The 26,404-nt window shown below is 40.0% G+C and overlaps 1 protein-coding gene across 1 annotated transcript in view; it reads right to left on the minus strand.

Moving 5' to 3' along the window:
- The window catches only part of PCCA (propionyl-CoA carboxylase subunit alpha), a 265,961-nt gene extending 240,007 nt beyond the window's left edge, over positions 1-25,954 (minus strand). Inside the window, exons 1-4 of the mRNA XM_079327423.1 lie at positions 25,797-25,954; positions 18,099-18,176; positions 14,965-15,012; positions 14,807-14,875 (exon numbers count right to left, since the gene is read on the minus strand). Of these exons, the coding sequence (XP_079183549.1) occupies positions 14,807-14,875; positions 14,965-15,012; positions 18,099-18,176; positions 25,797-25,850 (249 nt within the window). The 5' untranslated portion in view covers positions 25,851-25,954. The remainder of the gene's footprint in view (positions 1-14,806; positions 14,876-14,964; positions 15,013-18,098; positions 18,177-25,796) is intronic.
- Between the last annotated feature and the right edge of the window lie 450 nt (positions 25,955-26,404).

The following is a 26,404-nucleotide window of genomic DNA, read 5'->3' on the forward strand; positions in this document are numbered from 1 at the left end:
TATATAGGCTGGCAGAAAAGGACATGCTGAAAGCAAGGCAATTCATCTGAAGGGTTCAAGTGAGGAAAAAAAAAATCTAGGTTCTTTGGACGGGAGGACAGGTAAATTTCCTTAATTTAGGAAGAACATTAATCAACCTACCAAAAGTTTCAAAGTTCAAAGTTCAGTTTCAAAATTTAAGGATCCTTCCTGCTGAAACAAATATATTCAGAAGTCTGAAAAAAGAAATGCGAGTTTTGAAACTCATTGACACATGCAAAGTTCACTTTCCATGACAGAAAGAAGACACAATATAATGTTCTTGCTTCAATAAATAGCTGATGGGGGCAGGTGGGGTTATCAGTCAAGATGCAAAATAAGAACTTAGCAGTAGCTGGTTTCTCAGAAAATGTTACTTCCTCCCTTATTTCCAAAAATAGTATCATCCTTCCATCACTCTGTCCAATTATATATATAACCAAAGCAATCTCTAATGGCAAAGCCCAGGGCTTGCTATCTAGCACAGAATCTAAAAATTGTTTTAGAGAGGAAACTACAAACACCATCTTCTAGGTCTGTAATACACTCCATTTTCTTGCCCAAGATCACTATCACTGTCACCATCACTAAACTTGCACAATGGTTGATCATATTCTTCAATGTATGGTGTATCACTTAGGCAACAGATGAAGGAAAAAAGAAGAAAACAGTACTGAAAGAAGATGGGGCAAAAATCTGAGGAAATTCCACAACCATGTCTACTTGTGCTAGGTGCCGTCAGGGAGGGAAAAAAAAAAAAAAAAAAAAACACAGCCAAAACTAAGGACCAAAAATTGAGAACACTATATAAAAAAAACAAAGAGTGACAGCAGAAGAACAAAGAAAGTACAAAGACACACATTGTACCATGCCACAGCATTCTTGTGGCTGAAGACACTTCAACCACTCAGCAGGAGCCAGAGCAGCAGGGCGCTCTCTTGCAGGTGTGGATGGTACTGCTGCTACAGGCACTCTGGTTCTGCATCCAGCCACTGCCTGCCCACACCACTGCTCCTGAACTTGGCAGCAACCCTCACACGCACTTCCCTGCACCTCCGCTGCCCCAGACTGTTTGAAATACGATCACAGGCTCACAATGAACCCCTTGTCCCATTTCAAAGCACTCTCCCCCTGTGGGGCTACACAGGACAGCCAGCAACTTACAGGCTCCTGTTCAGATAATGTTAACATAACATTTTTCAAGGAGAAACTCAGAGGTTTCCCCTTCAAATGTTCTAAGTGTTCTAAAATATATGTAAATGCAAATACAACAGAAAAGCAAAGCTCCATAAAAACCCTGAATGAAGTAATTTAAGTATGGATGCACTACATACCTGAGACAGACTATTTAGAATCTACTTTTCAAAGCAAGTGTGGCTCACTACCAAAGCTCAAAACCCAAGAGCTCTTCACAAGCTTCCTGTCAATATACTCTCTAAAAAAGCCAGTTTCTACTCCATATATGCACACAGATTTCTCTCTCTCAAATCTATAACCCACACCCCTCGCCTCTTTGGCTTGTAAGTACAACAGATTTTACAGCAACTTGTCCAAGAAATGTTAACCACCACATGCTAGGACAATGGAATTCAAAGCATTTTCCTCTAAAGAACCAGAGAGCCTGAAAATAAAGCATCACCTCTTCACTCTAGCACATGAAGCAGGGCGAAATTATCAGCAAAAGCGAACATAACCTCAGTGCTTTCCGTCCTATCTTTAGAGAAGGGCTGCAAAAAAAAAATATATACCAAAAAAATTGAAAGCATCACTTCAAACAAGCTAAGAAGTTAAAAAATTTTAGAAGTGTCGTTCTATTATGAAATTCATACCAAAAAGTGTCAAATTTTCATCTTAAAAGGAAACAGCACCTTCATCCCAGACTTACCACACCTCTGGTTTCTTAAAGAACATGTGGTCTATTTGCACTGTGAGAAGGCTACTGTTGGCTTAACTGCTAGAAGGCATACAACTAATTTCTTCTGCAGAAAGAATATTGATGCTGAGAATACAGAGTCATGCATGCCTGCAAAATGAATTGACCAAAGTTAATTTGTTAGCTGTACTCTCAGAAATCTGAGGGCAAGAAATTGGAATAATAATTCTAAGCTTTAGTACAGCTGATGGGATTCTTTATGTTTGAGCTTCACAAAAAGAAAATCTTAACACAGCAGTGTCACTTCTTGAATCTCAGCATCCTAATTAAAAAAATTAGCTTTCAGAACTAATTGACAGAAAATACCCATTATACTTTTTGTTAAATTGAAAAATTCTCTGCACAAAAAAAGAAAAAAAACTGGCACAAAGGCAAACTTTATTATCAGACGAATACTGAGTTAGACACATCAAGATAAAAAAAAAACCCTACACTTTCTCTTAAGTTATTGAAGTTGACTTGCAGCAGAGTTACAGTACTTCCTCTAAAGGAAAAAAAAGTAGAGTAAATGGGAAACTGTTGTCAACAAGTGTCAGTACTGCAGAGTTCACAGTCTAAGTTTGTCTTCCAATTTTGAGCTCCACAGATACTGAACAAGAAGCACATGAAAAAACTTCAGGCTCAGTTCAACCCATATTCGATAATGATACTAGAAACTGTTCAAAACATTCAACAAAGAAATCGACTACAAAGTACATTTTAACTATCATAAGAAAAATAAAAATAACATTTGCCATTCAAATTCAGGTTATTATCAAAAAACCTATCATACATCTAAAATCTCTCCCACATTAGTCAAAACTTCATATGTACAGCGATCAGATTCTATTTAAGGTACCTACAGACCCACCATCAAATGAAAGCTAGCATTTAAAATGAGAATATTAAAATTACAAAATCCAACAGCAAAAGCCTTACTAGCACTAGTCTTGTAAAAATAAAGCTTTGAATTCAGCATTTAATTATTGCATAGACAATCACCAATTCCTGAATTTAGCAAGTATTACAACCAACACAAAAGCACAGCTTCTCAAGCTAAAAGTACAAGACATGCAATAGTGGTTTCCATGGTTCTCAAAAGTTTTGCTATGCTTAACAAAGTAAACAATACAAGCAAACACAAATAGCTTAGTCTAAAATTTAGGGGCAAGCAAAGCAGAATTTTGCTGAAAGCATAAGAGGAAAACAAAAGAACAGCAGCAATAAGTTCTCAAATCCCCACAGCCACTCACTGTGGCAGTCCCCTCCCTCCCATACACACGAGGTTTGCAGCTGCTAAATGCAGACAAGCAAGCAGCACTAAGCCATCCACACTCAGAGGTGCTGGGGATCCTTTCTCACAGCACGAGTGACGTAGAAGTGCCAACAGGCAGGCCAAGCCGGGCAGGCTTCCAGCACCAAGCCCTCCCTGCACCAGACAGCAGACTGCCAAAGCCCAAATGCTAGGCAAGGGTCACAGTACCTAAAACTTGTTATCACAGCTTTTCTTTTTGCTGCCTGCTTTCTCTCCGGGATTTTTTAAGCTTTTTTTTTTTTCCATGTTAGTCTCCAACACATTTCAAGCAGTTTCTCACCTCCCCAGAGTACAAATATTAGTCAGGCAATACACACACCTTTGTTCTACTCAGGAAAGGCCTTTAAGGAAAATAAAATCTGAATCAAGGTCAGCAAATTAACTTTTTCTTGGGTTCAGGAACATTTCTAAAGTACTGACAATTCCAATACTTAAACCAGCAACATCATCCAGAAGTGCCAGTTAAGCATTACAGCTGTGCATGTTGGCATGAAACCAGCTCCCAAAAGTTGAGCTGAAGAGCCTTCAAATGCCTAAAGCACCATATACAGAACTGGAAAACATTAACTGCAAGATCAGCAAAATCATAAGCAAAAGTTTGCCATAAACATGAGCTATTATTAAACTTCCCTGGACATTTATTCTTTAAATTTTACACTCCATTTTTATTAAAATTAAGATACAAGTGAAGGCTTATATGTACTTTTATTATAACCTTTTATACCTTCTGAGAATCATATCAGTATTTTGGTAATTTTATTACGCCAATTAAATTCTTCACTGAAAAACCAAATCTGAACCTGACAGTTCTGCTATGGGTGACAAGCGATTTTAAAAAAAAACAAGTAAAAAAAAAATTAAAAAAAAAAAAGCACTAAAAGTCACACTTCCATAATAAGCTTTTAAATTATCTGTGAAGAGGATTCCTTTTCTCATCAAATATTACTGAATAAATGGTCAAATAGATAGCATCTTTCTTTCACATTGCATAACTAAGGGCTATTGATGAATCATGTACTTGCCCATTTGTTAACATAATAGAAACAAATTTAGTCTGCTCTGCTTTGCAAGTTCTTCTCCCACTATGTGAGCTTTCAAAAAAAAAAAAGTAAACAAAACTGAACAACAATTATGGCTGGATAGGACCTCTCAGAGCTGGCCAATTTTTCCAATTACATAGTAGTTTACCTAAGTTGACTACCTCACAAATTCAGTTTTTACACAAAAGCTTACATCCCTTCACATCCTTCAATATGTAGTCAACACCACCAGAACTGTGGTTTCCTTATGCTCCCTGCATACACCATCTCCAGGAAACCTAACCCTGCCTTCATCTGCTCCATACACTTGAACTCCACCCAAATTCCTCTGCTTGGAGAAGACAATATTGAGTATAAATGAGCTCTCCTGAGTCACTTTAATTTCCAAAACAGCCTTTCATGACACCCTGGCAAGAAAATCCATGGCTTGCACAAAAAAAATTGCATTTCCAAAGTCCAGGGTTGCAATTTGGCTGTTTGCCTTATCTACTCCTCTTGGAGTAAATTTCACACCATTTCACAGTAGTCCCAGGCATCACATCCTTGATTACTTCTTCCCTCTTCGTAAGGGGTTCAGTACAGCACCTCCTCTAGTTAACTCAATCATTTGTGTCAAGAAATAATTCTTCACACATTCAAAAAGACTCCTCAATTGCTTTCACTGTCCCACATGTGTACCAGTGTCTTGGAATGACAACATTTCCTCCAGTTTTCTACAGCTGACTTTATCTGCTTCTTATTCCTGATCTCGTCTATGGCATCCAACACCACCTAGCTAGTGGCAGGAGTCACAGCCTCCCCTGAAGTTCTCTATCCTCCACTTACTCAAGCAAATCTGTTGGCTCTGCAGCTTCTCTGCAGAGAGCCTGTCAGTCTATTTGTCCTTCCTGATCCTGCAAGTCGGGTCATCTCCTCCCTGCAGCTCCTTCCCCTACAACTCAGTGCCTGGACCAGAGCACAACTCACATTAATAAGGACCACCAGCTCCTACTCTCAATCTCACAGAGAAGCACCAGGCAATTGCTAGGGTCCAGGACATGAAAGACCATAGCCCTACACCTTCCACAAACTTTTTAATACCAACTTATGGCTGCTGGAAAGACTTGGGATTCACAAATGTTCAGTTACTCAAAGATGCTTTTCTTCTACTCTTGCAACATAGTACAATAAGATATTAATGAGGGCAGGGAAAACAAGCTCCTCTGGCTTGTTGCTAAATGCATAGAATACCAGTTTGATGCAGGGTCCTCATCCAAACAAAATTACAAGAGATCAATCTATGAGATACACTTCCTGGGATGCTCCTTTGCTACAAAAAGCTGACAAGGGAGATGATACATTGTCACAAATTCTTCAACAGCTAAACCCACATTAAAAACAATTTCACTTTCAGAACTGTCAGCAGCCTACTTTACAAGGCCAGTAGCATTACCAGGCAACAGGTGAGGTGACTATTAAACACCAGCTACAAAGGGACTGAGAACTCATTCAATGTTATATATCCAATTAAAGTCGAGGAATGAAACATGAAGCACTGCCCAATTAGCACAGCAAGACAGACAGAAACCAGGAGGTACTGTATCTAAGCAGAATACATGCTATAATACATTTCTACAAACCCAAGTCACCACTCAGCATGCCTCTTAGCCTGCACCAACTAGTCAAACACTGATTATCATTCTTCCTGTGTAATAAACAAGATACATGAAGGGTTTGGGGGGGTGGCTGGTTTCAGACACCTATGGAAGGATGCTAGTTGCTGCCTACATACAATTAAGCAGTAATAAGAAAAATAGTATCTCATACTCATGCTTTATATAGTGTTTCCTTGTTGAAAGTAAACAAGTGACAGATGCTTTTTGTGAACAAGTTAAAAGAATACAATCTAAAACCACAACACCCATAAAAGGACATATGCATCTATACATTATACTTCACAAATTGTGTCATTTCCTGTCTCCCATCTTGAGTTTTTCAATCTCTCAGATACCTCATAAGCAATTCAGTTTCTTGTTTAACACTCCTCCCTACAAAGATGGCACCAGGATCTCACTATGGAATCCCAGACTCCACAAGTGCCTGGCAGCTGCTTGTTGAGCAACATAGCTAACAGTCAAGGAAAGTATCTGGTATTAAACACAATGCTTCTTACTAGGATCTTTTAAGATGGCTCTGCTCACCAATCCAGCTCTTCACATAGTGTGAGCCTGTATCTCTGATACATATTTCCTTCCCTGCTCCCTTTTCTCCACATCCTCCACTATTCAGATGTGTGATGGCATTAACTCGACACTAAATCTACACTGCCTCTTAAAAGGTTAATCAGGTATTCATTCTCCTTGTCCCCAACCATGTGTCCTGATGCCATCAGCTCTAGCATTCATTAACCTATGCAAAGAGACACATCAGCTTGCTGATCCACATTTCTTTCCCCCACTGTTCTCCTACAGATAAGCAGCCTGAATCAATTTAACAAAAGGCTGCATGTGTAGTAGGTACACAAAAGATAGAAAGGACAATAACTACTCTTCGTAGACAGCACAGCTTACATCAGTTATAAAAGTAATTTTCTAAGTATTTTTGAACATTACACACAGAAAACCTGCCTTAGTTCCCTCTTTGCCAAGAGCTCATCCAACTAAAAAATTCAGCCTGTGGCCTGTTCACCAGCATTTACACCCACACAGACAAGAAATCAGAGATAGCATTACCAAATAGTATTGTTCATTAACAGCGCCCAAAAACCTTGAATAACCACAACCACAGCTGATAACAAATAGCACAACTAAACATTAAGAACTACAGGAGCAATGAATCTGCACAATGAAGTAGTTGCTGCTGAGGACATGGGTGAAGGATGAAGTCAGGAAAAAGACAAGAAATTCTCAAACCCTCAAAAGAAGAATCCAAGGGACCTTATGTTCTGTATCCAAGGAGGTAAGGCAGCAGGAAATCGTGCCACTTTCTTAAAGAGGCAGATGGTAAAACTATCTTTTTTTGGTCACAGTGACAATATTCAATTGCATTAAAATTACTGCATACAGAACTTTCCACTGCCTCTGGAAAGATCTAGAGATCAGCACAAAGCAAATAGGCTATAATAGATTTACACAAACTTGGTTTCTTGGGGAAACCCACCATAAGGATATTGTCTGAGCCAGAATTATTTCAGCAGGAGATATTGATCCAGAACTGCTGATTGCAGTGTCCTCCACACGTACCAGTAGCTTCAGAGGAAGGAGCTGCCTGCTCTCTGTCGCTGCTGCCCAAGAGAGGCAAATCTCTAGAACAAGTGAAGCCTAATGACTTCAGCCCTGCTCAGCCTAAAACTTAAGACCTGATCACTGAGATGCCTGTACATGTCTCCAAACCCTACAGCTCTGGGTACAGCATCAGAGCCCAGCCAAGGCAGCAAAAGTCACTTTACTAACCTACCCCAACTCAGTTTGTTTCTATACATGGCTACAGCATCTGTCACAGATTCCAACTAAATATTTTAATATAAAATAGTCAGTAGAAAAAGTTTTCACTTAATCAATAAAGTGTCTGGTGTATTCAGGGCATGGAAAAGCAGATCAAAGAAGTGCTAGAGCTCCAGGAAGGCAGTCCCAAGAAAGCAAACAGAGTGACTTCAGTACACATCAGTATTTAAAGTTCAAATCAGCACTGGTTTTTGAGGTTTTTTTTGGTTTTTTTTTTTAAGTAAATCTCTCTATCAACCCCACATAAAACACATTTCCTCTAATACTCAGCTGTCTCAAAGCATGTGAACTAGGAAATGACCAGGCAGAGCAAACCACCAAAAGCAGACACTAAGCCCTCAGCACCAGACTAGAACCAAGCACACAGAGATGCTGAAAGGCAGAAAGGAAGAACATCATGTCTTCAGTATGAACCACAGACACACTCCTGCTACTCCCCACTACCTACTGATGTAGACAGGTTTGGCACCACAGAACCACCACTTGACTCTCCACAGCACTGAGGACCTGCACCCTTAAGCTGCAATTAACTTTGCTGACTGGGCTCCCACATTTTCCTCTCCCAAGGGTAGTTCAGCACCTCTGACGACAGCCACTTTTCCCTGAATGAGCTTTGTGACAGGAAATTATTTTTAATCCATGCATTGATCCTGCCAATAAATCAGCTTGGTAATTAAATAACCATTCCCACAAAGGTCAAAGATCCAGTATCAATTCCTTCTTTACAACATATACTTTCCACCTCCAAGGCAGTATCCTCAACATGGCTGCAGTGTGATGCATAAAGCACTTTATTCTACATCCTTCCTCTGCTACTAAGATTCAACAAGAATACAATAAAAGTGACATTTCAGCTTAACCATCAAACAGGAGTCTAATTCATTTCAGAGGTCATATATGCATGTCATATAATCCTATCACTGATTAAAACACACTAAAAGACTGAAACTTTAGGATTCTAGAGCTCTGATGACTCCCTCCAACTTTAAAAACTGCAGATCAAGCTTCCATTTTCCATTACAGCCAATGAAAAATTAATTACTTCCTCCAGCAACCCACTCAGTTTCAAAGCAATGATAAACTTATCAAAAAAAAATTTTAAAAAGCAAATTACTTGGCAAGCAAGCTACAACTCTGAACAAAAGCACACTCCTTTCATAGAGGTATTGCCCTTCATGAGATTACCACCACCTGCATTTCTCATGCCTTACAAAACCGTCCAGGAGTTCACTCAATAAAGCATGGGGACAGGATAGTAACATCTCCATTCCCTCCCATGAAGAGATGAGCAACATGCTGTCTTGCTTTTGAAACAAGAGGTAAACACATTGAAGGAAGAGCAGAAGAGCAGCACAAATCTGACCCTAACATTTCTTGGTATGATCTGGCCAACTCCTGCTCTGGAAGCTTTGCAAACACCACCACTTAGGAAGAGTGAATTTCTCCAGACAGTACATGGAGGCAGAGCCCACACTATACACTCTGGACAACAGTCCAGGAATCACATTTTTAAAAAGCATTAAAATAATAGTTTCTTTTTCATATAGTTACTCAAAACAGATCTCTCCAAGTTTTCCAAGTACAAATTCCTGAAATGCCATTGGGAGACAATGAGCTGTCAAAATTACTGAATTTCTAGTTTCGCAGCAGATGATGGAAGAAAGCTTTGTACATTTCAAAAGACAAAGCTGCAAAGAAAAGTAAAAGAGTTTGGACAAATGTTAAAACCTCTAAGTTAGCTACAAGTAAAACTCCTCAGTTTTAGATAAACTTCCACTATCCAAACTAATTTTTTTTTTAAGACTAAAACTTAAATGCCAAATTGCCCCCCAATACTTATTTTTGCCAGCTAGATTTCTTAAGAACAAAAGAACCTGACAGCATCCCATTAAGCTATAGAGAAGTCTTCAGCAAAATTCTAAGTTTTTATAGTTTTAGAAAAAAACTCATTTTACTCAAATTCATTCAGTTCATGTAAAGACATGCTATAGAAACATAACCCTAATCAACTTTGCAGTTTCCCCAAAGTAGACTTTTCTCCAACATCCTTCTGAAATACTGTCTCAGATCCCAAGCTTTAAAAAAAGTTAGGAAAGTAATACAGATCTTCCATTTCTAGTTAATTTATTTTTTCAATTTTCTGTCACTCAAAAGACTACAATTTCTGAAGAACAGCTCAATTCTGTGCAACTACTTTTACATAAATAAAAACATTTGCATTATTTTTCATTTTATATTATGTGGTAGAACAAGATTTAGAACAGGCAATTTAATACAATAACACCTGAAGTCTTAAGTGACTGATAGGAAAAACCTTATATAAAAGAAGTATAACTTCACTGCCCACTACTCTGTTAAGTTTTAGTAGTTTACATTACTTTCCCATGGGATTTTTTCAGTCATTTATAGTTCATTGCTTCATATGGCTATAGAATCCCTGCTGTGTTAAAAAATGCCAAGTAAAATTATATCTCATTCACTGCTTTATGCTATACCTTCTTTTGTTCAGATCCAATTAGTGAAAGCTTGTTCTTCATTTATCATACTTTTAGCTGATTATGTTAGGCATTACAATAGTTCTCTAGCTTTCCCTGACAATGTTTGCACCATCAGTGTTACATTTATGGTTGAGGAGGCTCTTTCATCTTAACCCTCTATTCCAATCAGTTCAGGGGGAAAAGTACATACGATTACTCTTTTTCTGATGAAACTTCTTTGCTTGTTTTCTCATATCAAAAATAATTCCACCGGATGTTTTAGTTTTTTTAATAAATCAGAATTTAACTGGTCCTTCCCCACTTCACCTATTCAAGTGTAAAGAATCTGTGTTTTGAAAGTTGAACACTGAAGTTAAAAAATGCCAACAAAACCTCAGCATTTAACAGTATACAACTTTTTTTTCTCTGCTTTCCCCAAAATAACAGATGCAATCAAGGAGTATTAGCCACTATTTTCCAAAACCTGAAAGCATCCATTATGACCTATTTTATTCAGTACCACATGAGCAACTGTAATGCTCTATGGGGGTCTCAGCAGCCATTTTGTCAGGCTGCTTTTCCCACCAGCTCACACACCCTTCCACTCCACAAAACTAAATGCAATTCAATCCCATTTAATACCATTTGCAGTTGTCTATAAATTTACATTAATACAGAAGCATCCAAAAGTCTCTGAAGTCACTCATCTCCTTTTAAGTTGTTAATGTTCTCTTCTCTATTACCTCAATGTTCATCTATAAAAATCTTGCAGATCTTTGGTCATTTTTTACATTAACAGCACAAAAGAGTATTTTGTTCTTTATATTTTCCCCTCTTCAGGTAAGCTTATGTGGTTCTTGTCATATTGTTCCATTTTTGCCACATTCCCAGTTTATAACAGTCCTCTCTGCTGCTTCCTCCTCATAACAGCAAAGTTCAAATTCCTTGAAATAACAATTCCTTTGTGTTCTTATAGTCTAGTTACTAGTTTTATCCATTACTGGTATGTCCAGATTGATATTGCTCTAACAGCGTACTCAAGACATTTACCATGGTGCTTCACAGAAACCAAGTGTGCAGAACAAGAAAAAAAATGCTTCATGGAAAGTTTATATGCATTTTGTCTATTCCCACCACCTCTATTCAGCACTGTCAATTCTGCAAGGATTTCAGTAATCTGAAAATTTAAAAAAAAACTAGAAAAGTTGAATATTCAACCAAAAGGAATCGAAAATAAAGCTCTAGGACAAGATAACTCATTTGCAAGTCTTACAATACTTTTATTCAAAGATCATTATTTTAAGACTATGTATACAATTCCTACACAAACATTAGTAAAAATGCCTACTTGAATCATTTATGTATATCACTAGATAAGGAATTACTTAGAAGCTCTCACTGAAGAGTCTGAATTGCTAAATACCTTGTGATACCTGTTTTCTTTCTTGTCTTATATAGTTAGTGAGCACACTGAAGGAACTTTGCTTCTGTTCAATTTCAGTTGTGTTTTCAAACAGTATGACAAAACTGGAGAGATGTAACAGACCACCTGGACTGCCCTCCTTTATAGGTATATTGGTTACAACTAATTCATACTAAGAGTATCAGGCTACCTGCTTTTCAGTAAGTAGCTACATAGATGGCAGATAATGCAATAAGAGGCTCTTACTACATCTCAAAGGTTACTCCAAGTTCTAAACAGAAAATTTATCAACTGTACTTAGCGCTATTTCCAAACACATTAATAAAAAATATTTTTGTAAGATATCCCTATCTACTCTGGTCACTTAAAACCAGGTCCCACTATTTTTAGTAAAGATAAACAGTTTTGGGATGGGCAACTAGTTCATGTCTTTACATTTATTTCTGTGTTTGGTTTAATGGCCATCATCATCAGGGTAGCTGCCTATCATACTCCTTGCTTGTGCAATACAAGTTGTAAAGGAGTGAGATCCTGTCAACCACAAAAAAAAAAAAAAAAAAAAAATCAAAATAATATTAACAATTCTCTTGCAGCATCTCATCACTAAGCAAACATGTTTTTCCTAGCTCCATGAAGACAGAGCTTCCTTTGGCAGGCTGCATCAGCTCCTGAGGATGACTTCAGAGCATTTGAGATTTTGCTATGACTTGTACAACTAAGAAGGATGTTGACTTAACATCAGACAGGATGATGGACAACTCTTGTTGCTGACTTTATGGTAAGTAACAGAGTCAAAGAATTTGGCCTGCGGACTCATCTATCAAGGTCATCCAAAAGGGCAATCACACACACTACTGCAACAGGCCAGGTCATTCCCACAATGAATAAGTGGAAGCACCCTAGTCATTAAAACAGACAACATTAACTAAACTATTTCTCAGTGTAAACACACAAGGTAGTGACTGAAGGACTTATGGTAGACACAAACAACATGTATAATTAGACCCAAAAAACTAGCTTAGACTTCATGCAACCTTAAGTACACAGAACAGTTTTTCAAATAGCCTTCCACTCATTTTCATTTAAATACCTGGAGCTGCTTCAATGCACACAGCTAATGCTTAACCTCATATGGATAAGTTTGGTCAGTCCTTAGGTAAGGCTCCAAAGAGCTAAGCAGACACTGGATCACCCTTACAGCATTTGTTAGAGCCTCATCTCTTGTCCATAAACTCAATGTCAGCATCCCCTCTAACAAAATCAATGTTATCTTTATGAATTGCCATGAGTACATGAATGCATTGCTGAGATACCAGCTTGGATTTTCTTTCTCTTGGGACTATTACAAATTAAAGACCCTATTTGTATTTTAAATCTAAGACAGCACTGTAGATCAAAGCAGTATAGACATATTTTCAATATCCTCTTTATAATGCACTATTTGTACATACCCTCACCCAAGGTCACGAGTTATACTTTTTCATGCCATTCTTACTCATTATGTTCTTCAATCTTGGTTTTTACTTACTGCTTTCAGATTTTGTCACAGTCCCCAGCTCATAGCAGAATCTACACCATAAACAGACATCATTGAGAAGACCAATTCATTTTCTCAATTCTATTATGGACTGGTGAAAGAACATGTTGGGGGTTTTTTTAAACAGCTTTTTAAGTCTATTTTGAGGATGAATTCATGCCAGTGAACAAGGCTATGCAGTGCTGCTAAACAGTGAATCCATTTATCCTAACAGCAGATACTATATACATAAGATAGAATTCAAGTACCCATCAGCATGTTTCAGTTTTACTAGAGGAATGATAGATCATACAGAGCAGTTTGTTTTCATATTCACATAACCCTTGGCTTCCAAAAGAATTAGAATTTATCATGATGTCTGACATCCACCTATTATGAATGCATTTCACAGCCCATTGAGCACCCACAAGCTACTACATTACCAGTTATGGCTACCAGTAGAAATCCAGACCAAGTGTAGTTTCCATTCACCTCAAAGTTGCCATAAAAATCCATCAGTAGAGCATTTCAGAAAGTCCCATTTCAGTCCTTTGCTCAATCTACAGCCTATTCATACAGGCTGAGCTGGTCATGTAGCAATAGAACCACAAGAGGACTCAGACTAAAGCAGTGTCAAAGTACAAAACTCCCAACAGTTCTCACCTTTCATTTAACACTGAAAACACCAAAGTTCAAGTACTTCCAGATTTCATCAACCATGTCTGGTTTTCTAATGTTGAGTAATTTGCCACCTATATTCATAAGTCTGTCCTCCATAAAATAGGCAGGGTTTTTTTTTTCCTGTTAGCTTGTCTGAGTGACTTCTTACTAAATCATAATACAGGGGTTTAATTCCCTCCCATATATCAACAAACTTTCCTGGGACATGAGGGCACCCTCAGTCATTTCTCCTGCAGCAGGTCTTGCAGGCAAGGAATAATACTGTGCACTCTCTAGTCAACAAGAATACACACGTATGACTACATTTGCTGTTACACCACACAATAAATTACCCTGCTTCTGCTGCCATGAATGATAAACTACAAAACCTGAAAATGGGCAAGGCAGGTACCTTACATTTTGCCACCTTTCTGCTATGCTGCTCTATATTGAAGGCACATCAATATCCTCATCAAATGGAACAGCTCCATTAAGCCTCTTTAGCATACCAGGTAGAAGTGGACATGTCTCTGGAAAGTGAGAAGTAATGAAAAAGATTTACCAGATGGGGAAAAATTCACACTAAGATCTATACTTCTAGGATGCACTCTTTATTGCCTTTTTGTGCATGTTAGCAAAACAAAATTTAGGTTTCACTGCCACTCTCACACTTGTTGCCCACATGTACCTATGTGTATCTAGCCTAATCCCCACAACAAGTGGAAGGCAGCATTTACACAAGCAAAACACAGAGTTCACAGAAAAAACATACTAAATACTTGTCCAATCCTTCCTCCACCTCAGTATCACCACTCACTTCAAGCATATAGAGGAAAAGGACATACAAAGATACTCCAGAATTGCCAACATGCCTACAACAATAATTAACAAGACTGCATAACAGCTGCAAATGTTGCTGAATTACTAAAACCTCATCAACCACTTGAATTAAATAATACTCACAGCATTGGCATCAACATCACTGTGTATGGCAACTGTTTTAATTCCCATCTTCTTACATGTTTTGATGACCTAGTACATAAGAAGTGACAAACTATCAATATTTACATACCAACGGTTTTAGAATTAAATATAAAAAAATTAAAATGTTACATACTTACTCGGCATGCAATCTCTCCTCTGTTGGCAATAAGGAGTTTTTCAAAAGTCTAAAGAGAAAAGAACAATAAGAATCCTGAGAGAAACAGAATACAAGTTTTTCTCTCTCCAGAAACATGCAATCTTTTCTCCTCCACTTCCACTAAAACCATGGTTTATCCATGTGTTCATAATTCTGATATCACCTATTTTTAAGAGAGTTCTCCTGACTTAAATTATGATATAACAAACAGCATGCTATACTAGATCTACCTAGAACATACATAGGTTCAGAAGAACCAGGCTTTGACTAGCCACACCAGCATTCTTTGGATCTCCTTGCCAACTAGAACCTACAGCAGCTCTAGGAGTCAGTCAAGCACAAGGAAGAGGTGCAGTAGGTTTTATATTGCCTGGAAGCAGCACAGGTATATGCTGGCAGTATACAGGTACAATGCTGTGGTCACTGCCCCTAACCAGTATAGATAATCTGGAACACCATACTAATCAATTATGGGAACCCTTTAAAAGACATTCCAAGCATAAGGAAGAGAGGCTCCACCATACCTAGGTCATGAAGGATAAAAGACCAACCATTTGACCCTGAACAGGCACACCTGTTGAATTGTACCTGCCTTGCCCCTTCTATCTGAGCCTCACCTGAGGAGCCTGGCAAAATCCTGCAGGGCCATCAAGGCATTGTTACACACTCAATACTAAGTAGCATCTGCAATGCAACAGAATAGCAAATCAAACTTACTACTATCCTGATGCTGTCACCTTTATCATTGGAATACACTAATGCTGGAAATGTACCTTTAACACTTCTATATTATGCCTGTAAGAAGGGGATAACAAGCTGTTGTAAGTCAATAAGCCTTACACCCTTTCCCATTCAGAAGAGTGGTGGTGCAGCACAGTTGCTCATCATAAAAATCTCATTGCTGGGAATGAGGACTATTGCAGTCATGGGCCTATTAAACACACCGGTGCTTGCAACTGCACCTGCCTGGTTATAAATACAGACTGCCACTGAAAGGGACTGTGGGTGACTTGGTCTTGGGTGAAAGCACTTACTCCACTGCTTTCCACAGCTCAGACCACAGGGATGCAGCTCCAGGACATGTCACAAGTTTAATACAGCAATTGAATACTCTGCCTCCCACGCTCCAAATGAAGGACACAGTCCTGCTGGTTCCCTATCCTATCTCCTTCAGGGCAGTCTGCAGTCATACCATATCAGGTTTATCGAACAATACCCAAAGACACTTGGCAGCTATTCTTCCTCCACTACACCAAACAGCTTGCTTTCATAGGAACTAGGGGAAGAGAAGGTATTGCCACCACAAACTAAACAGTTTACTAGCCTCACAGTCATTAGCTAATTTGCAGAGGGGAACACAGGTACCAGAGGAGAGGAAGGAACACTGCAAAACCCCAACAGTAACTGCTATTGACAGACTAGAACACATAGTTCACTGTATACTCCAGAGAAACTCAAGGTGCCCTTGACCAAATTTACTTTTTCCAAGTCAGGTTGAGCTGGCATCACACGACCAGTTTAAAAATACTACCATGTGATAACACCATATGGAAATTAAGTGATAAGAAATCCCTCCAGGTGAGAGCTGCAGCTAGCTTACACAGTAAATTCAGGCAAATCTGCTGAATACCACTGCCCAGTGCATAGGCACACCTGACTCAGACAGATCTTAAACATCCTTAAACAAGCTCAATTATCAGAGGCACAAATACTTCAAGAATATCGCAGGAGCTAGCAACTTTTTTGAAGAGGCTTTTTTTGCTGGGAATCTGGTCTAAAAACCTTATCAACATAATCATACAAACTGTTCCTGAATCTAAATTTCAGCATTCTAGGTACCTAAAGATTTTTAGGCTTACTTCCAAATACCTGGTATTGAAAAGTGTCACGACTCAAGTTCACCATCAATCTAGTTCTTGGCACATAAAAGCTGTTTTATTAATCAGCTGTGGTCGCAGTGTGAGACAAGACTTTCAATATCAAGATTATAAGAATATTTGACAGTCATTTTAATTTTTCAATTTCTAGTCTCTGTCTAAAGACAGACTAGACTCAAGTCTAGCGCAATAAAAAATTAAATTACATACTGCTTTGGAATAACTTTTTTATATCATTTCTACTAATTAGGCTGAAAAGGTGTCACATGCCAGTCTCGTCATTACAAAGACAGTTTAAGCTTGTTTCTGGTTTTTGTTCACTCCTCCTTCCACTGTCTGTAGCAGTCACTGGTTGAAATGACACAGCTCCTAGTTGACAGAAACCAAATACCCAACTATATGGCCTAAATATAATTATGCATTTAGAAAAGAAGGGGGACCTTAATTAAGCAAGAGCCTTAAGGAAAATAAAACTTCTAAAAAAAACCTGTAAAGCCACAATTCTAGGCACACTCTGGTTTACACAATTTTCTAATATTGCTTCACTTCAAGTTAATTACTTCGACACCAGTATATAAGGACAAGCCTATCAGTCCTGAATTGTTGGCATCCTTGCCTTTGAATTAGTGTACCTTCAAGCCCGTTATTTTTCCAAGTGTGTTACTTCAGAGGCCATGCCAAGACAATCTTCCACAAAAGCTTTTCTCGGCTCATAACCGTAAATTGTGTTTGCTGCTGCACAAGCCCCAAGATGAAGATTTGCTATTCTTTTCAGGCCTTAAAGGTTCATCATCTTCCAAGCTCTGAAGTTCTCACCCCCATGCCAGATCATCCAACAACCATGCTGCCACTGTTACATACTTTTGTTTCCACAGCTTTTGGCTAGTCTAGCTCCCGGATGTTTTAACAAGCCCATTACTACCCACACCATGAAAAACATTAACAGTTGTTTCATAATTATAACATGTTCAGGCCAGTATGTAACTTTCCCAAGCTCACAATCACTTATTAAGCTTTTTGGTACACATACAAAGTAGCATCCAATCTTGTTTGATATGTATCCTGCAAAAGCAACATCCTGTTTGCTATAGAAAGAAAAACATGCTATTAAACCAGTCGTGGTTATACCAAGAGAACTACCATTGTTAGCAGCAGCACAAAGAGAAGGGCAGCTTAAAAACCCAAATGTCAGTATGACAGTAAGATGTCAAAAAGAAACATGCACCATATTACTTACCTTTTCATTTGGATCATATACAGACGAATAGAGTTTATGTGAAGTTATAAGGCACCATCTTGAACACAGTGTTTCCCACTGTAGAAGAAACAGGAAGTTAAACCTGTTACATACAGTACACCATTAAATTAAAAACATTTCATACACTGACATCTTGAGAGAATTTATATAGCCTTTCACTCCCTCACCAAGCAGATTAAAGCTCATAGAGAACTGCCCTTCTCCACACCCAAGCAAACACCCACAAACAGTAACCAGAAATAATGCAGAAGCTCTAGGTATAAGGTCATTAACTCAAGTACAACTTTTTTTGTAACAAACTCTCTACTATCTTCTTTCCTTCTTGCTCCAAGAAATACCTACAAGACTCTCAAAAGAGTCTGTACACAGTGGTGATGGGGAGATGCCTTCACTGCTAGAGAACTGTTGAGTAGGCAGCAGACCAGGCAGCAGACTGGGCACATACAGAGGGGAGATGTTGAACAGACTTTAGATGCTAGCTAAGCTCTCAGTCTTCCCTATCACAGCCTCCTGACAGTGATCTGAGGACAAGAGTCTTTTTCTCTTAGACTTCTGCTCTGAACCAACTTCTCTAGACAGTTCCTATAGTTTACATTTTTGCACAAGATAGAAAAAAGCAGTAAACACATGTTATTTCAAATAAAACACAATAGATGATATAATAGATTTGTAAGCAAATCAAAAAGGAGATTCAGATAGGTATTAGTTAAGCAAGTCATTTCACAACATAATGGCAGCTAGCCATAAAGAAAAACAATCATACAGATAAAATGATACCACACCAAAGATGCATCGATACAGACAGCTCTGGCAAAGTCACACTTAATCACCCACTTGGAATCAAAAAGATGATAAAAAGCCTTAATACTAGATATTGTCTAGTAGGAAACACAAAACAGCAGTGACAGAAACTGCCAGGATTCAATCTGTCAATTCTGTCTTAAAGAACTGTTTCCAAAAGTTGCAGAAATCTGACGAAGTAGTAGCAAGTAAAGGCTGTCCTGCGAAAAGACTGGGAAAAAATATACAAAAAAGGACTACATTAGAAAAAAGACCAAAAATAAGGAAGCATATGTTCACATAAAGAGCTTAGAGAATTACAAGAGTAGTGAACTCAAGATAGTTCAAAATTTGATAAAACTAAATTTACTGTAAGCTCATATTGATTTTGAGGTAACAGTGGCTGTCAGTAACTGGAAAGTGAACACTCCCTATACAGCCCTCTAGCCTGATCACGTACTTCTCCTGTTGCATCACAGAAAACAGAAACCAGCCCAGGATTGAGAAGGCCATCACATTTGTAATGCAGCTAATCCTCTAATGCTATAAAGGAAAAGCAATATATTTCAACAAAAGTAAAGGAAGCCTTAGAGCCATATCATCTTTTGCCAGCTCCAACCAAGCTTCATGAGCAAAAAGCTACTTTAGTTACACAAATTTTTTGGTTGCCAGTCACTAGTGGCAGACATAGCATACACTGTTCCCAGATAATCCACCTATACTTAATTCTTGAAAAGAATTCATGTAAATTCAATTTTTCTGAAACTAAAAAAAATGTTAGTGGAAAGCAACCATTCCAGTTTGCTTCAGTAAGCCGATTCCTATTCAGTTTTGTTTGTTTGTTTATTTTGGTGGGGGTTTTTGCTTCTTTTACTTCTTTCACTTCATTCCCTTAAGATAAAATCCAAACCAACGTGAAACAAATCATTTGATATCCTAGAATCAAATCTGCTAGAGGTTTCTTTATTCCTTTCTGCAGGAGTATATTACTCTTCATCTGAGGGTGTGACAGTAAATCTGTTCCAGGCATTAAATAGAGGAATAAAGGACAGTATTCAGAAAGCTGCAATCACACCTGCCAGCTGGTCATTATCCCAAGTTTACAGCACAATTCTTACACCTTCAGTGATTGTACTGTGATCTAGATACTGTCAGAGGGCAGAGGAAGGATAGATACCTAGAGAAACAGCAGAATATTCTCCTGCTCCAGAATACACATGGTTAAGCAGATTGAGTCCCTCTCCTCAGAAACACTATTGACTGAAGTGCTTGAGGGATCACAAATAGTCTAAAGAAAGTCAGACAGGACACACAAACTCTCCACTGAGTTAATATTATTCATTGGAGAAAGTGCTTGTTAAGGGTCAGTGGGGCTAATCTAAATACTTGGAGTTAGCAGGGAAAAGGCAACAATCAGGCAAGGAAGGTAAAGCTTCTGAACTTTCTTGTAAGTACCTTTCATACAAAATTAGTTTTGGTTGCCTATGAGAAACCAGAAGAACTATGCACAGGAGACTGGAAGGAAAGGCTATGATGGGGAAAATTAGCCAGCATTAAGCTGTAGAATCTTAGCCATCTTGGGGGGAAGGGGAAAAAAAAAAGCCCTGTTAAAACTTTTTATGCAGAAAGAATAAAATTACCAAGCAATTAAAAAAATTGAAAAAACTTTAAACTACACTCAGCTCTGGTTTTACACTACAGAAGTGGACAGATTCCACATAAAAACCTTGTAATAGCCTAACCTAATTATATACCTATGCTTAAAAATTTAACTGCCTTCTCTCACACACACAAGTAAATGACTTAGAAAGCCAGGTTCAGCCCTGAACTGAGTACTTGTGGGGTAATTTCCTAAAACAAATCAAGCATACTGCTCAACTCAGATGTGAAATTCCAACTCCAGCTCACAGTTTTTAAAAGAAGGGGTTCTGTATATATCTATACCAATATAGACTAAGGTTTAAGAGCTTGGTTAATCTAGCATCCACTTCAAGAAAAGTCTCTTTATAGAGGTCTGCTCCTAGCCACTATGAGCAATTGAATAATTACTTTAAAATAAACAAGCATTTTGTAGATAATGAAGACCTAAGACCACACAGGAACACTACTAAATTGCCAATTCCAACTGTACAGCTATGCATGTATCATCACCAACCCCTAGGCTCCCAAGCTCCTGCCACAGGTAGGTTCTTTAAGAGCCACATAAAACCCCCAAGGACTTCTCAAACCAACAATCCAGCAAAATCAAGCTAACCCTCAAGCTATGTCCTTAACTGGCTGCCTCCCCCAAATCACACAAGCCTTAGCTATTATACCTTATACAGACATTTCCACAGAACACAGCCCAGACAGCTCTGGTTGGCCCAAAAACTTCCTTGTATCTTGTAAAACTAGGAGAGTACAGTAGAGTCACCTGGTATAACCTGATCATCATGATTTGTTACTGCCATTTGATAAAGTTTTTGACTCTTGAAAGCCCAAGAATGCAGGCTATTCATTTGATAACTCAATTCTGGACTTCTGCATTTGGTTTGTAGTTTTCCACATCTAGCAAATTTTTAGAAAACATAGCATTGGTGGTGTATTTTGGAAAAGCATCCTGCTTTGTCTATTATTAATAGCACAACAGACAAACTGAGCTAAAATAGCTGTAACAGTTATTTTAACTTCATATTAAAAAAACCAACTAACTACAGAGTGCCTTGTAGAATAGTATGTCTATACTATTACACAGTCTGCACACTGCCACTTTGATGCCTCACAGACAATCTGCCTCCCCTTGGGCACCCAACTCTAGGAAACCTGAGGTGGTTTAAGGACACACCATACAACAGCAAAACAGAAAATTAACTTGTTATTTAGATATGGCTTATATGTGTGTTTTTAAAGGTTTACATGCCCTCACAGAGGAAGGAAGTCTCCGTGCCATGCTGGTCAGCTTGTAAATAACCCATTGATACAGAGCTTTACAGGCAGAAAAAGGTCTCGGTGTTGAAACAGAGATGCAGAGTTGAAGATTTCAGTCAGGAAAAGCATCATATATCAATATTTGCTGCAAGAAGTCTAGTACAGGAAGGAATGTGTATTTTAGCATTACTAGAAAATACAGAAAGCAATATCCAAGAGTAACAGCCAGACCAGCATATTTCTTTGCACTAGACAAATTCTACCTCTCCTAGGATTTTTGCCCCTATGCTTTCAGAGATCTGGGTGTAAGATACCATGAGAATAACCCCTTTATCTTTGTGGTGTATCTAGTATTAGCCATCAGTATTCTTAAGTACTTATAAAACTGACAAAAATTACAATTTCTTTTTTCATATTTTGATTATACAGCAACTGTTGACAACATAATTTCCTGTGTGTGGAACTCTGTTGATGAAGTAGGTATAAAGCAAGAGGAAGCAGACACCTTCAGGTGACTGCACAACTTTTAATCTATAAGGCTGAAAATACAGCTTTATAATGCAATATTGCTTCTATGTTTCTTTTTTCTAAGGAAGCACTTTCCCTTCCTTTGTATGCTCAGAGTGCTGAACAGCCAAGCCCTTGTAACTGTAAGCAGATTCTCCTGAAGCCCACTGCAAATACAGCTGTGGTACACACACTGCACTTCATAGTCCCTTCTCTCTGACCAGACTGAAAAAAACACCCCCAATTCTAAGAACAGAAAATCTCCTTCATATCTGCCAACACAGCATACAAACTACAAACAAGGAAACACTCATCCACCTAAGGCTATTTCTTTAAACTCAATCCTTCCTACATCCAGGCAGCTTCTCCTCTGTGCCAATCCCTAAAGCCTGTATAGTGAACCAGGCATGGGAATAGAACCAGCTGAGAAGCTACTTAGAAGGAGTGGGAAAAATATATTCTCAGCCAGATTTCAGTCCAGCTTATCCAAGATATCCATGCAGTAGTGCTGGCACAAGCTGGAGGGAGGGGCAGGAGCTCCAAAGGAGCAGTCTGTGATTAAGACCTAGCAGCTGCAGAAAGTTGGAACAGTTTCTAATGGCAGGCTTGAAGAGGTCCAGTAAGGCTGGCTGGCACCTATGAAATAGATCACAGTACTGTAACAATCTGTGCAAGTTGAGGACAGACAAAATAAATTAAAACACAAAGTGTTTCGGAGCAAGAGTGATACTTTTTTTACCCAATATAAACTTTAATGAACTACGAATTTTTTTCTCTTTCAAAACGTTTTGTTGTACTTTTTGCACACAGTAGATAGCACAGCATATCTTCCCTACAAGTTCCAAAAAGCTACTCCTGGAACCAGAAATCTCTACCTGAATTACACTTCAAGAGTGCTTGTCAGTACTAAAATCTGTTAAACTCCAGAAGATTATGGCTACATTCATTTCCACAGAGTGGCAAAATCATTTGAACTCCCTTCCCTAGTGGCTAATGATATCCAACCTTGTTATCCCATCAGCCTGATACTTCTGCACTTATGAACAAGGGTGAAAATATTTCCCTGGAATAACAGCATGTTAAAAATAACAGAAGAGAGCAAGAAGCACCCACAGTACAGATAACTTCCATGACTTAAAAATTTTGGGTGCACAGATGGCAGAGAAACTTTCCATATATTTAATTCAATTATTAGAAAAACTTACCTACACTGATAAAATCTGTATCAGCAGTCTACTCCTGAAATAACTATGTATAGTATCTATCACCATGTTTTATATTATTTTAAACAGTCCAGCAGCTCTCTGAAGAGTTTCATGTCTGAAATATCAAAAGCCATGTCTCATCCTCACTCTCTGATTACAGCCTTCTTTCAACATCTGGTTTTCTCTCAGCTCCAGGAGTACAAAGCACTCAAAATTAAATTTTGATTTAACCCATTCTGCGTAAAACCTAAACAGAAGTGACAGGCACTACATCAGAAACACAGCAAAGAGCCAAATCCCCAGCTCAGTGCTTCTACGCCTTTCTCAGGTCCTTTATTGACTCCCACATGAAAGCAGCACAAGAAGTTAAGGACATCTCAGTAGCTACTAGCCCTTGCAAAAATCATAGGAGTTCCAAGCACAGTCAGGTTTGAAGATGTCAATTTATTATTTGTCTACACCAGTAAAACACAAAAGAATCTATGAAAGCAATTTCCATGCAAATTCATTTTATTAGAGATTTCCCAATATACTGCTGTATTGATGGTGACCTTCAGGGCTAGAAACTACTTCAGCAACACAACTCATGAGTGCTGTTAAATAGCTATAAAAACATTTTGTTTTACAGAGGTGCCACTAATGCAACATTTTCAATACTGTATGCACTGGTGCTGTCAGACAACACCCCTGAGATGCCAGAAAGAAGGAAACAAAGTAGGCCTTTTACAGGCCTTCTGGTGGCTCCAAAGGACTGACATCAAAGCGTAGAACTACTTACTAGGAAGAGCAGAAGCCTTTCACATCTACATATATATAGAGGATGAGCCCTCTGTTAATGTGAAGTCATCTCCAATTAAACAAGTTTGGTTTTCAAAAAGCTTCTCTTGCATACACCTTCACAGGATAACAGGTTTACGACATATGTATTTCCTAAGGAAAAATACTTGGGCAAAACACATGCCCTTTTCCTCTTTAATCCCTTTTCAAAATTCCCTGCCCACAGAAACCACCTATTTTACATGACTCCTAGAAACAGCTGAGGAGTTCTTTATAGTATTGCTATGAGGCAACATTTCTAGAGAGAAGCCCATTCCACAACCTCAGGGGTGCAGTGGGGAAAACATTTTCTGTAAAGCATTGCACTCTCCTCCATTAGAACTCTACACAAATTTTCCTTTTCAGGGAAAAAAAAAAAACAACAAAATTATTTCTACAGCAAACAATTAGAAGTACGGTGCACTACTTTTCCCATAAAGAAACTAACTGCAGTGTCATTCAACTGTTACACAACACAACGTGTAAATGCTGTCTGTTCTAACCTAAAATAATATCTTTCTCTTAATACAATCTGTAGAAATAACAGAGATGAAAACACAGCAGGTGCCTCAGTGAATTTACTCCACAGGCTACAGAATAAGGTTTTCTAGTTAATTTCAGGTCTTCATCAAAAACATTGGTATGGTTCTGCAACGAGTTTATTGCCTTTCCATGAAAAGCAAGAAAGAGAGAAAACCATAGTAAAGCTGTAAGTAACAGCTGAAAGCACCATAAGTATCTGGGGTAAAGGGGGAGGTGGAGGGGGAGGGAAGAGACAACTCCTTTCTCTGTTAGCTAACATTTACAACTAAAAATAACGCGAAACTACACTCTACCCCAGACTTCTCATAAGCTTGTGTTTAACAGAGGGAAACAGCATAAGGAAACTGACATCACAGCAGCTCAGAATCAATCCGGTCAAAAAAGACTGAGATCATCGAGTCAAACCTATGGCAAACACCACCACGTCAACTAGACCACGGCACTAAGCGACACGTCCAGTCTCACAACGACTCCACCATCCTGAAGTGTCACATAACCCGGCTCACCGGCAGAAAATTAATTTTAAAGAAACGTAACAAAAAAATCACGGTCTCTTGGCAACACGCGGAGGGGACACACCAAGGATACGCTCTCGGGTGCGGGGCCCGCAGGCACAGCCCAGGACCCGGGTTTCACAGCCCGGCAGCCGCCGCCGCTCCCGGCCGGCACTGCCCGACCACCCCGGGCCGCGGCCCAGCGCGCACACAGCGCCCCGCAGCCATCGCCGGCCGGGCGGCCCCGCCGGCCCCGCGGGGAAGCGCCTCCGGGGAGACACCACCCACCGCCCGCCCTCCCGCACAGGGAACAGCCCCCGCCCGGCGACCCCAGCCGACCCCCTGCGCGGGGAGCCTCCGCCACCCGCAGCTCAATGCCCCCAGGCTGCCGCCACGCCCGGGCCGGCCCCGCAGGCGACGCTCACCCCCGGCAGCCGCGCCCGCCGGCCGCCCCCGCGCAGCAGCGGAGCCACCGCCATGTCCGCGGCCGCCGCTGCCCGGCCGCCCTTTCACCCGCGCCGCCGGGGCCGGGCCGCGCGCAGCCAATCCCGGCGCGCGCCCGCCCGCCGGGGGCGGGGAGGCGCGCGAGGGGCCCGCCGCGCGCCGCCGCGCGCCGCACGTGCCCCTCGGGGCCGCGCTTGCGCGTGCCGCCCCGGGCGCGGCGGCGGCGGCGGCGGCGGCGGCTGCGCGCGCGTCCCTGCCGCGCTCGCGCTGCGTCCGCGCGCCCCCGGCGCGTGGGGATGAGCCCGGCGGGACCGCGCCCTGCGCGCGCGCACGGAGCCGCAGAGCGTCCCCGGCTGGGAGAGACCCGCGAGGGTCATCCAAGGGCGGCTGCTGGCCCCGCTCAGCACAGCCCCCGGGGCACGCTTGGGCCTGAGAGCGCTGTCCAGAGCCCTGAGGAGCCCGTTCCAGGCCCCAACCAGCCCTGGGTGAAGAACCTTTTCTTAACATCCAGCCTAAACCTTCCCGACACAGCTTCATGCCGTTACCCTGAACATATGGGGCTGCCTGCTCCTGTGCACCTCCCAGGAGC

Source organism: Erithacus rubecula, assembly GCF_903797595.1.
Source record: "Erithacus rubecula genome assembly, chromosome: 1".
Classification (NCBI taxonomy): Eukaryota; Metazoa; Chordata; class Aves; order Passeriformes; family Muscicapidae; genus Erithacus; species Erithacus rubecula.